Here is a 15198-nt window from a genome sequence, read left to right on the forward strand (position 1 = left end):
CCTTGGTGTGGCAAGAGACCGACGATCGCTCCCCGTGATCACAATTGTGTGGGTGTCTCCTAACGTGAGGGAAAGTAAATGGAGATCGAGTAGAACCGTGAACATGGAACCCAAATGTGCTAACCTTAGCAAAACCGTTTGTAGTGTGACAAAGGAGAATGGAAATCTGAGACAATTGCACGAGGCAAACTAGTATCGATAGACGGATGATGATGCGGGAAAGACGGGGAACCAGATCACCTGTCACTCTGATTGAAGATGAGGACCAAAGTAGGTGATTCTGGGAAGAACCACCTGCAACTCGCAACAAGGACCCACATAATTTAGTGGATGGTTCATGAGGATGGAGCTTCCGAGAATTGTGTGATTGTAAGGCCGATGAAATTACCTTAGGAACAAAGATAAATACTGAGCGTCATGCTTGGGCAGGTGGTGGACATGTGGCCGAGGTGATGAGAATATCTACGGTCATAAAAAGACGGAAGGAGAAGGGGAAAAAAAGAAAGCAGAAAGAGCGTAGACGGCAGCACGAGAGCGTCGCACGCCTAAGCAGGTAGTATAAGTCGCAAACGAAAGGATAGGCAAAAAAATCAAAATAACCCAGCAGTGGCGAGGCACACAACAAAACCAACAAAAAATACAAGAGCATCAGATCACTTATCTCATAAAGTGCGACCTATTAAGGCCTGATGCTAAGGGATGAATATGCATTTTGCGGGTTCCATTGGTAACACGTAGATAAAAGCAGGAAAAGATATCATGTGAGAAAGGAACATCACATAAACCCAACAACCCACAAAAAACGGGACTATAGAGATGCAGTAGAAAAAAGCAGAAAAAGTATGAAAGCAGAAGAATATCATTACAAGGGACCCTCAATAAATAAACCTAATGTAGAGAGGCGATGCGGAGAAAAGGTTCAAAAATGAATCACCAACAAAAAACGTAGTGTGACATGTACTGTCTACAGGGTGAAGTAAAGAGCGTGTGTCTGAAGAGACCTAAAGAAAAGCGCACCACATAGCTACAGAAAATACACGCATGGCCTAACAAGGGAGAGCTGAAGCTATACAGCACTCTACTGACAGTAGAGGAAAAGGATGATCGTGAAATGAACAAGGTGCTATAGAATGTAGGAAGAAAAAGAAAAAAACGACACCAAACGCATAACCTGCATGCACAGGAAACACGTAAGTGGCTAAGCACGTCCTTACTAGGCGCAAGTAGTGAAAAAGGTGACAAAAGCTACTGAAAGATGCCAGACTCATATTATGCAGTACAAGTGTATCTCAATAGACCTGAGATAATCACAATCATGAAAACACACAAGAAGCTACAGTGACGGGTGAGTATAAATCGTGAGGCGAAACGGTGGCTCGCGATTGAAGCACTATACATCTGATATACCGAACGACGAAAGTAACGAAATAGACGCCCTACACAGAAAGACACCATGTAAGTCTCGTCAGATCGCTAGAGTTACAAGCACTCACCAGATTCGAGAGAAACCGAAAGCAAACAAAAGAGGGAACGTACACAAAAAGCGACCATAAAAAAGGAACGAGTGTGCCCTAAAATACACAAATAGCAAAGTTTACACCGGACGGAATGAGAGAATAACCTCGCACAAGCATTAAAGTAAGTGATATAGAAGCGATAAATACGGTGTGGGAGCGGGGGGGGTTAAAACAAGCAATAACATAAACAGTATACACCCCTCGATACACCTGTTTTGGCAGTAAGATAGAACAAGGATGGACAAGTGCTAAAAATAGCAATAATGAAGGGTGCACCTATTAGGGTCAAAGATATGATTTGTGGTCCCGGCTGGGCGCATGAGTTGGTACAGCTCGACCCATCATAAACGCGCACATTGTTCGTTTTTTTCTGTAGGGACCTTGAAAATGTTTTTGAAGTTTACCCACGGAACACTGTTTTTCCAACAAAAAATGCGTGTTTACCTGTGGCTCATGAGACTTGCTCTAAACGAAAGGAAAGGATCCAAATGGAAAATGGGGCATGGCATGAAAGCATGAGGCTTGTTCAATGGTTCTATTTTTTTTGATTTGAGAAGAAAGTATGCACAACGAGGTGTCGAGTGTTGCTTGTGCCTGTCGCCACACACCCGCCAACCCCCCCCCCGGCATGACCATCAAGAATGGTGGTTGTTCCACAAGGTGGCAGTAGCACTGTGGGATAAGTTTTCTTCAACTTGTGAGTTCCGACTAACCTTTAATTTTATACTTAAGACTTGGTTTGGTTTAGTTTAGAGATACAGTGTGGAAACGGGTCCTCCAGCCCACCAAGTCCGCACCAACTAGCGATCCCCACACATTGACACTATATCCCACACTCACGAGGGACAATTTACACACACCAAGCCAATTACGGTAACCTACAAACCTGGATGTCTTTGGAGTGTGGGAGGAAAGCGAAGTTCTCTGACAAAACACACACTGGTCACGGGGTGAACATACAAACTCTGTACTGACAGCACCCGCAGTCGGGATGGAACCCGGGTCTCTTGCGCTGCAAGTGCTGTAAGGCAGCAACTACCGCTGTGCCACCCATGTACAAAAACTTGGTCAAAAAAAAAGTCAGGAGTTGATGCTATTGAATAAAACCTGAACCAGTTGAGAATTTGCTTTTGGGCAACCTTATTTAATTTATTTTACTGTTCCTGCCATTATCTTTCTCTGTTCGACCAGTAATATTGAGTGGATGGATAGGTGGATAAACTATTCAAACCATACAGGTTTTAATTTGTGTAGGAAGGAACTGCAGATGCTTGTTTACACCAAAGATAGACACAAAATGCTGGAGTAACTCAGCGGGTCAGGCAGCATCTCTGGAGAAAAGGACTATGTGACGTTTCGGGTTGAGACACTTCTTCAGACGTGAAGAATTTACGAGGATAGGAAGAATTAAGTTTTCATTTATTCTGCGCTAGTTTGGCCGATTAGGATGGCAGCTTAAAATGTGGATATCTTCAAGTTCAATGACCAAAGTGTTTTTGCTCCTTTTGTACGCGGCCTGTACTATTCTGTCAAGGGACAGCATGCACTTTCAGTGTAGGAAGTAGCCAAGATACATCTTGAGCCCTAGGGCCAAATAATGGTCTGCTCCTAGCAACTGTGTGAACGTTGCATAACTTCAGATACTACATGTCCGAGCTTGGTACATTTTTTAAAGATTAGAGATGGGCAAAGCACTGCCCAAGCAATAAAAAAGAACTTTTAGTTTTGCACTAAGTAAGTCGACAAAGCTGACTGAGTTCAGTTCAAGCATTTATTAGTCACCTACTTTTTCATCTGGTTACAAATATATCAAATCTAATTTTGTTTTGCACAGTGATTTGTAAGAATTAGCAGCAATCCCGTTTGAATCCTTTGTTGTGTGAACAAAATGAGAGAGCAATTAGCTTCATGTGGTTTACTGCCAGAGTATCAACATGTTAACGTTTGCAAATATGATCCCAGTAAATGAGTGTACTCCACACTTAAAGAATGTTTCCTATTTCTGTCAAGGAATTTGCTTAACTCTTGCTGTGCTGAACCTGAAGGTGGTTTGGATCCAATTGTTGAATACTTTCTATATTTAATAGTAAATTGTGGCTAACCTAATTTCCCATTAATATACCTGACTCTTCCAACCCACGCCCATCTCCAAAACTCCTTTTTGCACTTGCCTGTGGTGTACAACATCAGGTAAGAGGCATGCATCTGACCAATATAAACTGTGCATTACCTTTACATGCTGTGAGATTAACACACGCGTACTAGTGTCTTGAACACACAGTGCTGGAGTCACTTAGCGGGTCAGGCAGCATCTCTGGAGGACATGAATAGGTTACATTTTGGGTTGGGACCCTTCTTCAGACTCGCATATGTCATGATTTGACTGGATAGCAATCAAACAAAGCTTTTTGCTGTATCTCAGTCCGTCGACATTTCATGCTGCCTCGATAAAGCAGCCAACATAATCATAGACTGGCCCCACCCTGTTCATAAGAGGTGAACAAGGAAGTGGGATAACATAGATCTAGTGTGAATGGGTGATTGATGGTCGACATGGATTTGATGGGCCGAAGGTCCTGTTTCCATGCTGTATTTCTAATCTAAACTGCAGTAAAATAATAGTGTGGGAAACTTGCGTTTAGAAATTGTAGCAATGGTCTACGGTTTGAAAATGCCAACTTCCATTAGAATCAGTTGAAGGAATCTGTTAAAGTTGAGTGTTGCATTGTTTGTCATCAATGAGCCATTTGTTCATGGGATAATATACTTGGAGTTGCATGGAGGCTTTTAAATTGTCAACAAGGAACCAATGAACCCTCAACGCCGTTTTTAATTATAGCATCTTTAGCTGAGTAACATGTTATAATTGCTTGCTATTGGTGTCACTAATTTGCAAGCGATAACTTTTCTCCTGTCAGCTTGTTTTAGTGTCAAAGTTGTATACTCACACTTTTATCCTCTTTTTACACAGGCAAGTTTAGAGGACATGGAGCAATCACCATTCAGCAGAGGGCAATGGGCTTCTCATTCTCTGCGGGTCACTGCCAAAGAGCTGTCCATCGTTAATAAAAGAGGATCAGCCGCGCTCAGGGAGCGTTTTTCGAAGTAAGTAGTTCCACAATCTCTTAATGAAATTAAGTGGCTTTCCCAGTGTATGAAACATTGGCTGTGCCGGTTCTCGCTGCGTCTCTTGTTGCCCTGGAATAGTGATTTGGGCGGCATAGTGGCACAACTGGCAGAGTTGCTGCCTCAAAGCACCAGGCATCCACGTTCGATCCTGACCTCGGGTGCTGCCTGTGCAGAGTTTGCACATTCTCCCTCTGACTGCATGAATTTCCTCGGGGTGCTCCAGTTTCCGCCCGCATTCCAAAGGCGTGCGAGTTTGTAGGTTAATTGGCCATCTAAGTTGACCCTGGAGTGTAGGAAGTGGATTAACATAGAACTAGTGTGAACGGGTGATCGATGGTCGGTATGGGCCGAAGAGCCTGTTTCCACGGTAAACTAAATGCGAGCCATTGATTGAGGAGTACTATTGTCACAGTGAATTGGGTGCAACAAATCAAACCCAAATCCACGAAGATGAGACTGTCCCTACAATTTGGCACAAAATTGTCACCTGTGAGTATGGTTAACATAGGCGGGGGGCAGTGGTCTGTGTAGGGAGACAGTTTCCTTTCAGGCTGACAGAGTGAGTACAGGGAGCGTGTTGGGTACCAGTAGCATTCCTCATCCTGATGAGTACAGTATTGCACGCTCAGTTCGCCAGAACCAACCTGATCTCCCGGTGGCTCCCCCTCCCATTCCAAATCCAACCTTTCTGTCCTGGGCCTCCATTGCCAGAGTGAGGCCCAGCGCAAGTTGGAGGAACTGCACCTCTTATTTTGCATGGGTAGTTTACACCCCAGTGGTATGAACATTGACTTCTCTAATTTCAAATAGTCCTTGCTTTCTCCCTCCTTCCCCTCTCCCTTCCCACCTCTCCCTCTTCCTTTCTCTCCTCACCCCCCCCCCCCCCCCCCCACCCCCCCCCCCCCCCCCCCCAACATCAGCCTGAAGGATCTCGACACGAAACGTCACCTATTCCTTCTCTCCATAGATGCTGCCTCACCCGCTGAGTTTCTCCAGCATTTTTGTCTACCTACAATATTGCACACAATCGTCAAAAGAACAATTGTCTACTTTTTGCAAACTCGTGGTGCTTGTTTTAGACATGAGTACAAGTGTGTATGCAACATGTAAAATGACATTGAAAGGGACAACTTTTCCCAACAAAATTCCTGCAGTAAATCTGTAAAGCAGATTGTGTTGGAAGGAATGGCAGATGCTGGTTTAAACCGAAGATAGACACAAAATGCTAGTAACTCAGTGGGACAGGTAGCATCTCTGGACAGAATGGGTGAAGTTTTGGGTTGAAACCTTCCTTCAGACAGAGTGGGTGGAAAGGGAAAAGGGCAGATTGCATTGGCAGCTAGTGGCAGACTTGGATTTGTGAACCTATCACTGCACTGGGTTTCTAAAACAGTTCAACTGTCCTCTATCATCTATCTGAAGAAGGGTCCCAACTGGAAACGTCGCCTATCCATCTCCTCCAGAGATGCCGCCTGACATGCTGAGTTGCTCCAGCACTTTGCGCTTTGTACAAGATTCCAGCATCTGCAGTTCTTTGTGTCTCCTCTATTTATCTTTTTGGTATCCATTTAAAAAAATAAAAAAAAATTCTCCTCTCCACTCCTGGAGGCATTGGTTCTCCAGCACCAGCTAACCATTTGCACAATGCCTGAATGCTGCTTGCTCACGTTTGAGCCACAGTGCCAACAATTGGACTGTGCCAAGTAGTATCACCTCGTGTCTCAGCACGGCTAGTTTCCAGCACGTGTCCTCTGGATAGGTCACGATACCCAATTGGTACTTTTCTCCCTCATGTCTTTCAGTCATAGGAGCCAGAATTACTGAGCCAGCGATGACTTTGCCCATACGTTAGTCTGATATGTTCCACCATTCAATCATAGCCTGCCCATCGAGTCTATTCATTCAATTAGCACTCATCTTTCACTCACAACCCCATTCTCCTGCCTTCTTCCCATAACCTTTGACACCCTTACTAATCAATAATCCAGGCATCATTCTGGTAAACTTCTTCTGCCCCCTTTCCAAAGGGACAAATAACATTGTCGATGTTCTTCTTTTACTTGCCTCTTGGTAATCTCAGTCTTCCCACTCTCTCATCAGGTATCAGAAGGCAGCGGAGGAAGCAAGCAGTGACCGAAGAAAGTTGGTAGGTGTTTCTTCAGATTGCTCTTCTTGGTGCTTTCTATTTTGTGTGTGTGCGCGCATTAAGAGTGCACAGTGAAGGATCTGATGTGTTTTGCTCATGAAAAATAAACTAGGCTGGAGCAGGTAGGTGAGATCTACAGTCTGAAGCAGGGTCTTGACCTGAAACATCACCCATTCCTTCTCTCCAGCGATGCTGCCTGTCCCGCTGCGTTACTCCAGCTTTTTGTGCCTATCCTCTTGCATTTATGTTTGGTCTCTCTGATCTGCTTGAATAACATGCAAAACAAAACTTTTCACTGCATCTCAGTACAGATGACAATAATAAACTTAAACCTAATTTAGTTCCTTTTTAGAGCAGATATTTCCTGTTGCTTTCTGGATCGTGGCTGTTACACTTCTCAAGGTTAAATGCCCATTCGGATTTGAAGAGTTAAGATTGAGGTGGGCCTCGATCCCAGTTCATCCAATAATCCCTTTTAATTCCTACAGGCTTTATCTAGCTATTTCTCTGTGCGGTGGACTGTTAAACACTTGGTGTTGATAATGAATTGCAAGCAGGTACAGTTCTTATAGGTTCTTTTTGAAGGTCGTTTATCTTGTTTGAAGATTAACTATCCCATTTTGTTAGTAATTGCAGCATTTGCTGAAACTTTCCATTGTTTTAATAATATAGCAGGCACCGTCTTGTGCAATTATAAATAAATATCTTGGTTGAGCTGTTTCCTTCTGAAACCCGATTTGTTTCAGACTTTAGAATTGGAAATCGGCAAGCAAATTTGGGCAAGTTAATTATTGTGGTAAAGGCATTGTGGTTTACCATGTATTTTAATTCAACTTTTTTTTTTTTATCTCGTTTGTTGATTTGTGGGTCAATAGTGCAGGCCAGCAGTACTATACAGTAATTAAAAGTGGAATGGACTTAATGGGGTGCAAAGGTGCCCTCTTCCTACAACCCCGTATATGCCAGTTGTATTCTACTACCCCCTTTTGACGACTAAATCACCTCTTGCCTTTCCTTCATCTCGAGCTATTAATGTAAATTCTAATTGCGACTGTGATATGTTGGTGTTTGTTAGGCGAGGAAATGCTGTGAAGGTTCTCAACAAGGCCCTGGAAAATGTGGGCCTCTTTTCGTATCTCCCGGAGCCATCTTTCGGTGATGAATAAATTTGCCATTGCCCAGCCTTTGGTCAATTTAGGGAAAGGGATTTTGAAAACCATGACCTCCGACTTGGCACAAAATGTGTGGCTTTTCAGGCAGCAATGGTCCATGCATTTCTTAGTCTTGTGAGACTTGGACCATCCTTAACGGGCATCTTGAAGCACTGGAGAAATACCAACAATAGTGTTTCTGTAAAATCCTCCAAATTCGCCAGGAGAGTAAGCGAACCAATGTTAGTGTCTTCCCAGACCTCCATCACCAGCACTGTGGCCCTAGTCGCTCAGTCAGCTGTTGGACAGCCCATGTTGTTTGCATAAACCACAAATTCCTGGAGGAACTCAGTGGCTCACACAGCATCTGTGGAGAGAATGGACAGGTGACATTTTGGGTTGAGACTTGTCTTCAGAATGAAGAAGGATCCCGACCTGAAATGCCACCTGTCCATTTCTCTCCACAGATGCTGCCTGGCCTGCTGAGTTCCTCCAGCACTTAGTGATTTGCTCAAGATTCCAGCATCTGCGCATTCTTGAGTCTCCATGCTGTTTGCATACCTGAGGCCAAGGAAACGTACTCTGAGCTGCCATGGGGAAGAAGTTATCAGGCAGACAGAGCAAAAGACTGCGATGCTTAAAGCCTCCAAGGTGCAATATTCCCACTGGCACCTGCCAATCTCTTGCTGGCAACGGCTCAAAATGGAGTAGAAGCACTGGGGATAGTATTGAGGTTCTAGTGGCCGTGCCTGGGAGCACACAGAAGCTCACTGTAGACTGGCCAGAATGCCCTTCACCACGACGTACCCACCCACCCACCCCATCACACAATACCTATCCCATCTGTACAGTTTAGTTTAGTTTCTCGTCACGTGTACCGAGGTACAGTGAAAAGCTTTTTGTTGCGTGCTAATCAGTGGGTGGAAAGACAATACATGATTACAATCGAGCCATTCACAGTGCGCAGATACGTGATAAAGGGAATAATGTGAATAATGTTTTGTGCAAGTTAAAGTCCAATCAAAGATAGTCCGAGGGCCTCCAATGAAGTAGATGGTAGAGGAGTGCATAGTACACCGTAGTCTTCAGAACTGAAACCAATGCGGAAATAAGTCATCTTCAATCCAGTGGGAGTTGTGTAAGAGGATCATGATTCATTTAGTTTTGATTGTTTTCAGAGATGCTGTGTAGGCTTCTGCTTAAGTGGTAACCATTTGGATGATTTACATGGTGTAGATGAGTCTTGCTGCCTTGGAAGGGGCAAAAGACACGTCTCGCTATCTTAAACCCGAGGTTAACACCACAGTCTGGGATTGTATCCCACCCTTGCCATACAAAAGGCCCAGCATACCAATGATGTCATTGATATGTTGTGTCAATGGCCGTGACTGTTTCATTTAACCAACTCCATTCAATCAGCAAGCTCTTTGGTCGAAGGTTACTGTGTTAACACTGCTTACTGTATGTCCATTATATAAAAGATGTAGTAATGGGAAATGAGTCATTAATGATAGAACATAGCTGTCGCTGACTCATTTTATATCTTGGTCTATATTCTTTGCTTTTGAGTTTATATGTAATTGCAAAATTGTCCAATGATAGCATGTAACTGGCTCATTTGCAAGTCCAGATAAGAGAGGAAATGATTTGCATTACATCAGGTAAATTTAAGGGGAAGTATTGCAAAAAATGTGCGGAATCCTCTGCGAACTATACACGGGATTCTAGCAAGAGGCTTGCTGTAGAGATTGGAAAACAATGTGAAACATTGTTGGAGCAAGAGGCACAAGGGGTGTATGTGATGGCAGCCCATTTTACAGTGTGGGTTAGAGTGTTGTAGTCTGTGGGTCAACTGAGGTGAAAGTAGTTGCTGAAGCCTGGCAGAGGGTATTCTGTAGCTGGCAGGTATTGTTCTCCACACTGTGCAGGGAGATGCTGGACCCACTTTACAGGTCAGGCAGTAGCTACAGAGAGATGGCTACTCGTCCATGTTAGTGATCTTTCATCAGAACTGTGGAGAGGAATGGGTCTTAACATGCAGCATTGGGGCAGGAGCAGGGAAGGCAATAAGAGATCTCTGCTGGGGTGAAAGGTGGGAGAGATTAAATGACACAAGGGGGTTGCTGACTCAAGACATGAGGGAATGGGGCTGGGACGGGAGACGAGGGTGACGATGCATTCTTTTGATGGATGTGAAGGAATAGGTTGGTCAGTGGCATGGGTAAACCGTGCAATGAACAAGTTGTGGAAGCTTGCTTTGTGCAAAGTTACGGTTGTTGTTTAGTTTAGAGATACAGCACGAACTGACACATCGAGTCCCTGCCGCACACACACACACACACACACACACACACACACACACACACACACACACACACACACACACACACACACACACACACACACACACACACCCCCCCCCCCCCCCAAATTAGCCTACAAACCTGTATGCCTTTGGTGTGTGGGAGGAAACCGGAGCACCCAGAGAAAGCCCATGCAGGTCACGGGGAGAACGTGCAAACTCCGTACTGACAGCACCCGTGATCTGGATCGAACCCGGGTTTCTGGCGCTGTGAGGCAGCAATTCTACCGCTGCGCCACCAGCTGTGTTACCTGCATTGTAACGATACCACACTTCATTGGCTGGAAATTGCGTGCTGGACCTCTGAAAGGGGCACGAGAAGTGAAAGTCCTTTTGTTCAGGGGACAGACCCTCGTGCCCTGCCCAGGCTGACTGACAGTTCATGTTCAATTCTAGCTTGACTCTGAAAATTGGTATCAAAGAAGACCACCTGAGGATGAGCAATAAATGGCTCCTTGCCATTGTCTCATACTTCTGGGGAACAATCTATTATCCTACCAATGGGGAAATGCATATCATCTGAAGTTGCAGTTAATAAAGGCAAGCTGACTGGGTTCATTCCTGTTACTGACTGGACTAAATTCTAAAAGCTGCAACTTATCCAGCCACAGCACAACTTGATGCATGCATCATTCTGCTGTGCTGCTGCTGCTGCTTGCACGGTCTCTGTATTCGTGCTCAAATATATAAAGAATATATTTGAGTGAGTATATAAAGCGGGAGATGAACACGAGGAGGGCTGTGTGGACAAAGTGTGGCATTAACACCACCATTCACTGGAAATTTGAAACCAGTTAATTCCAAAGCCATCAAATCTACTTAAAATACGATTTAGCTTTTTGTTTTAAATAAAAAAGTAAAACCTTGTTTTATGTTCCAGTGTATAAGTGAAATCCCTAACAATTCCCTTCATTGTTCTTCCTTTTTCCTTATAAGGAGACCCTGCTGTTTTATCATTTCCTGCTCCAGTTTCCTGCCTTTCTGTTAAACCCCCAGGGCAGAAATGCCTGTACAAGTTGTAGCACTAAATGGTTGCAGCTGCCCATGAAACTCGAAGCACTGTTGACACGTATGTGCATGTGTATGCACCATTTCCTGCTTGCAGAACTGCATAAAAAAACTTGCTTCGACCCATGCCGTGGGCATTCCTTTCCTGTAACCGGCTTTGTAAATTGTCTTCTTGCAGGGCACTGAAACTCCGGCCCCTAACCTGAGGAAGGGAATCCTGAGCATCTTGAAGAAGAAGTGGGAAGTTCCGGAATCTGCAGCACAACCTCTGCCTCCAAAGTCGCCTGTCAGAGTTATCCGACCTCTGGTCGTTGCTGTCAGCCCAAAACCAGACGCTAGTCTGGAGCTTCTGAGCAAGTCGGATCAGAATTCCAAGAGCCCCTCTGCCACAAGGAACAAGTCTCCCAAGAGCCCGGCAGCCTTGAGCAGATTTTCTTACCCTAGTGCAGAGAGCGACGGGCAGTCTACGGGCTGGAAGATGGAGAGAGCGCTTTCAAAAGAGGGCAATGAGGTGGAGAACGGAACAGCGCAAGACCCGACCATCTCCCCTAAAATTGAAAAGTTTAACGTCCCACTGAACAGCTTGAAGATGATGTTTGAGAAGGGTGATGCGAATGCTCAGACCAAGTGCAGGCAGCACGAACTCCCAGTCAAGGTAAGTGTTTGCACACAACAATGCTGTTTGAGTTAAGCCAGAGAATCCTTGCTTTGTTCATTTTAAACGTTATTTGCTTCTTGGTCCGATCTGAAATATTAGCGGAATCCTCTTTAACCTTAATTTCTGCTGCTTCAATATTAGTCACCTTAAATGAGTTTGAATTTTTGAAGGATTTTAAAATCAAGTTAATTAAGGAAACCAGTGATCAGCTCCCATGACATTTAATACAACTTTCTTTATTTCTAATAGAGTTGCTCCTTCTCCAGCCAGCCTGGGTTTGTTTAAGATTTAAAATCGTATCTAATGCAAGTTTACATTCTAAGTCTCTCTTTGATATCTAGCTTTGGTTCGAGTTTGTTCATTCAGTTAAAAAATTAGAAAGAGGAGAGATTTCCTTTTTATTTCAAAATAGACTTTATTCAAGTAATAAATATATACAATACAGGAACCGTGCAAATAATTATCCAACATTCTCGGAGGCTATACTGTAAACATTAAATACTGTTTACACAAATGACACTTCACCACCCCCCCCCCCCCCCCCCCCCCCCATCATCCTTGCCACTCATGTGATCCCAGCTTCTGTCTTGGTGGCTTGGTGGCTCTGGAGTTGTCGAGAGTGTCCAGAGCTCAAATAGTTAAAGCGTGTCTCTGCTGAGTCTCAAACTTGCTTTCTTCACTTTAGTTAGAGATACAGCATGGAAACGGACACTTCGACCCACCGAGTCCACGCCGACCATCGATCACCCTACACTCATTCTCCCACTTTCTCGTCCACATTTAACACGCTAGGGTTAATTTACAGGGGCCAATTAACCTCTTGTGTAATTTATGGCAAGGATGCTGGACTAAATGCCAAAATATCAAGAGAGAAAAGAACTGCTGATGCTGGTTTATACAAAAGAGACATAAAGTGCTGGAGTAACTCAACGGGTCGGGCAGCATCTCTGGAGAACATGGATAGGTGATGATTCATGTCGGGACCCTTCGAGACTTAAAACAACTTTTCCCTCTGAAGGGTCCCGACCTGAATTGTCACCTATTATTTTTCTCCAGAGATGCTGCCTGACCTGCTGAGTTACTCCAGCACTTTATGTCTATCTAAATGCCAGAATAACTTGAGAAAGGGATAAATCTCTGGATAAAATAAATGGGTACAAATTATTTCCCCCTCCCAATCTCACACTTTCTTATTGCTCCTCATCTTCAGCTTGGTCACATGTCCTAAGCTTGCCAAGCTAAAGGAAGAGGCCAATGTGCTATTCTTTGTACACCCCCTTTCGCAGACCATTTCAATTGGGAGCTTGGGAAGAAGAATGGAGTGGGTAGAGATGGTCCCAGGTTTCCCCATTCTCGGCTGCACTGAATTGGGGAAGAAAAGGGGCTGTCGGGGGAATGGCCTAATTCTGCTCCTAGAACTTATGAACTTAAGAAAAGTTACCAAATTACCTACATTTAGCGGCATGGCTATGGAGGGTGGAATTTGGTTCATTGTGGGGCCCCTCCATCTATAGGTGACTGGCACACCCTTGGCTTGATGTCAGTGAATGGGAACCACTTCTCCCAACTGTCATTGCCCAATTGAGTTGCAGGAGGTGGCCATTTAGATCATGGAGCCTGCCCTGGTATTTAGTGTACCTGATTTAACTTGATCTGGTATTTGACAAGTTGTCTGTTCATACATGTTGGCTCTGATGGCAAAATTGTCTGTGGGAGGATTGCAAACAGTTTTAACATGCAAGTGTGTGGCAGACCTGCCGCTCCAGCACAAACCCCTCCAGTGTCAGATGGGCTCCGAGGATTTTGTTCATTTCGCAGAATGCCCCAATATTTCTCACGTTATCCCATGGATTTTGGCAGTCACGCAAAAAAATATTCTTATAGCCAAAACCCCAATCAAGGAGGTTGTTTTACAGACCATTTAAAAAGATGCGAGGGGCATGGAGGGAATTTCAAACTTGGAGTTGGGAGCTGAAGGCATTTTGGAGTACAATATTGGAAGCAGCGCAGATAATTTGGTGGGTGGCTGGTTCTCAGTTGATTATCTCCTTCTACTGTACACAGCCCTGGGCAGTGAACATTGCTCCTAGCCTCAAGCTGTATGATATGCTGGACACTGGTCCACAAAGCCTTTGGGTTATGATGACTGTTTCTCTCTTCACAGATGCTGTGAACCTCCTGAGTATTTCCAGCGTTTCCTATTTTGGAGTTAGTGTGAGCTCTTGAATGGAGTGGTTTTTGGATATAGCGAGCCCCACCTTTTCGGTTGGGAATTTGTTATCAAAAATGGCTAGTTACTCTTGATATCTGCACCTCTCATTGGTGAAAGTTTTGATGTGGCGTCAGGCAGGCTAATACCCGACTGGAAACTTGCACTGTGGCCGCTATCTGTCCCACCAAATGAGCTGCTCGGAGCTGGGATATTATGCCTACATTGGGCAACCTTATGGGAACAGCACAAATTAGCTGCTGAGTTTCCTACATGGCAACAGGGTAGATGGTCTGAACCTTTTCCCCAGGATGGAAAAATTAAATACTAGAGGACTTAGCTTTCAGGTGAAAGGGGCAAAGTTTAATGAAGACGTGCAAGGTGTTATTTGTTTCTAGAGGGTGGTGAGTGCCTGCAATGCATTGGTTGAGGCGGGTACAACAGTAAGATCATAAGTGATAGGAGTAGAATTTGGCTCATCAAGTCTACTCCACCATTCAATCAGCTAATCTATCTTTCCCTCTTAACCCCATTCTCCTGCCTTCTTCCCATAACCCCTGACACCTGTACTAATCAAGAATCTGTATCTCTGCCTTAAATATCCATTGTCTTGCCCTCGACAGCCTTCTGTGGCAACGAATTCCACAGATTCACCACCCTCTGACTAAAATTCCTCCTCGTCTCCTTTCTAAAAGAATGTCCTTTAATTCTGAGGCTCTGACCTCTAGTCCTAGACTCTCCCACTAGTGGAAACATCTCCACATCTACTCTATCCAAGCCTTCCATCATTCTGTACGTTTCAATGAAGTCCCCCCCCCTCCCCCCCCTCATTCTTCTAAACTCCAGTGAATATAGGCCCAGTGCTGTCAAACGTTTATCATCTGTTAACCTACTCATTCCTGGGAACATTCTTGTGAACCTCCTCTGGACCCTCTTCAGAGCCAATACATCCTTCCTCAGATATGGTGCCCACAATTGCTCACAATACTCCAAATGTGGCCTGACCATGATGCCCAAA

At 44.5% G+C, this 15198-nt stretch overlaps 1 protein-coding gene across 3 annotated transcripts in view; it reads left to right on the plus strand.

Annotated features, from left to right (window-relative positions):
* Window positions 1-15198, plus strand: part of lima1a (LIM domain and actin binding 1a) — a 76189-nt gene that overhangs the window by 31747 nt on the left and 29244 nt on the right. For all 3 annotated transcript variants that reach the window (XM_055664367.1, XM_055664366.1, XM_055664368.1), the window contains 3 exons: window positions 4489-4622; window positions 6747-6792; window positions 11492-11968. In XM_055664367.1, the coding sequence (XP_055520342.1) occupies window positions 4504-4622; window positions 6747-6792; window positions 11492-11968 (642 nt within the window). In that variant the 5' untranslated portion in view covers window positions 4489-4503. Of the gene's footprint in view, window positions 1-4488; window positions 4623-6746; window positions 6793-11491; window positions 11969-15198 lie in introns of those variants that run through there.

Source organism: Leucoraja erinacea, chromosome 40 (genome assembly GCF_028641065.1).
Source record: "Leucoraja erinacea ecotype New England chromosome 40, Leri_hhj_1, whole genome shotgun sequence".
NCBI lineage: Eukaryota > Metazoa > Chordata > Chondrichthyes > Rajiformes > Rajidae > Leucoraja > Leucoraja erinaceus.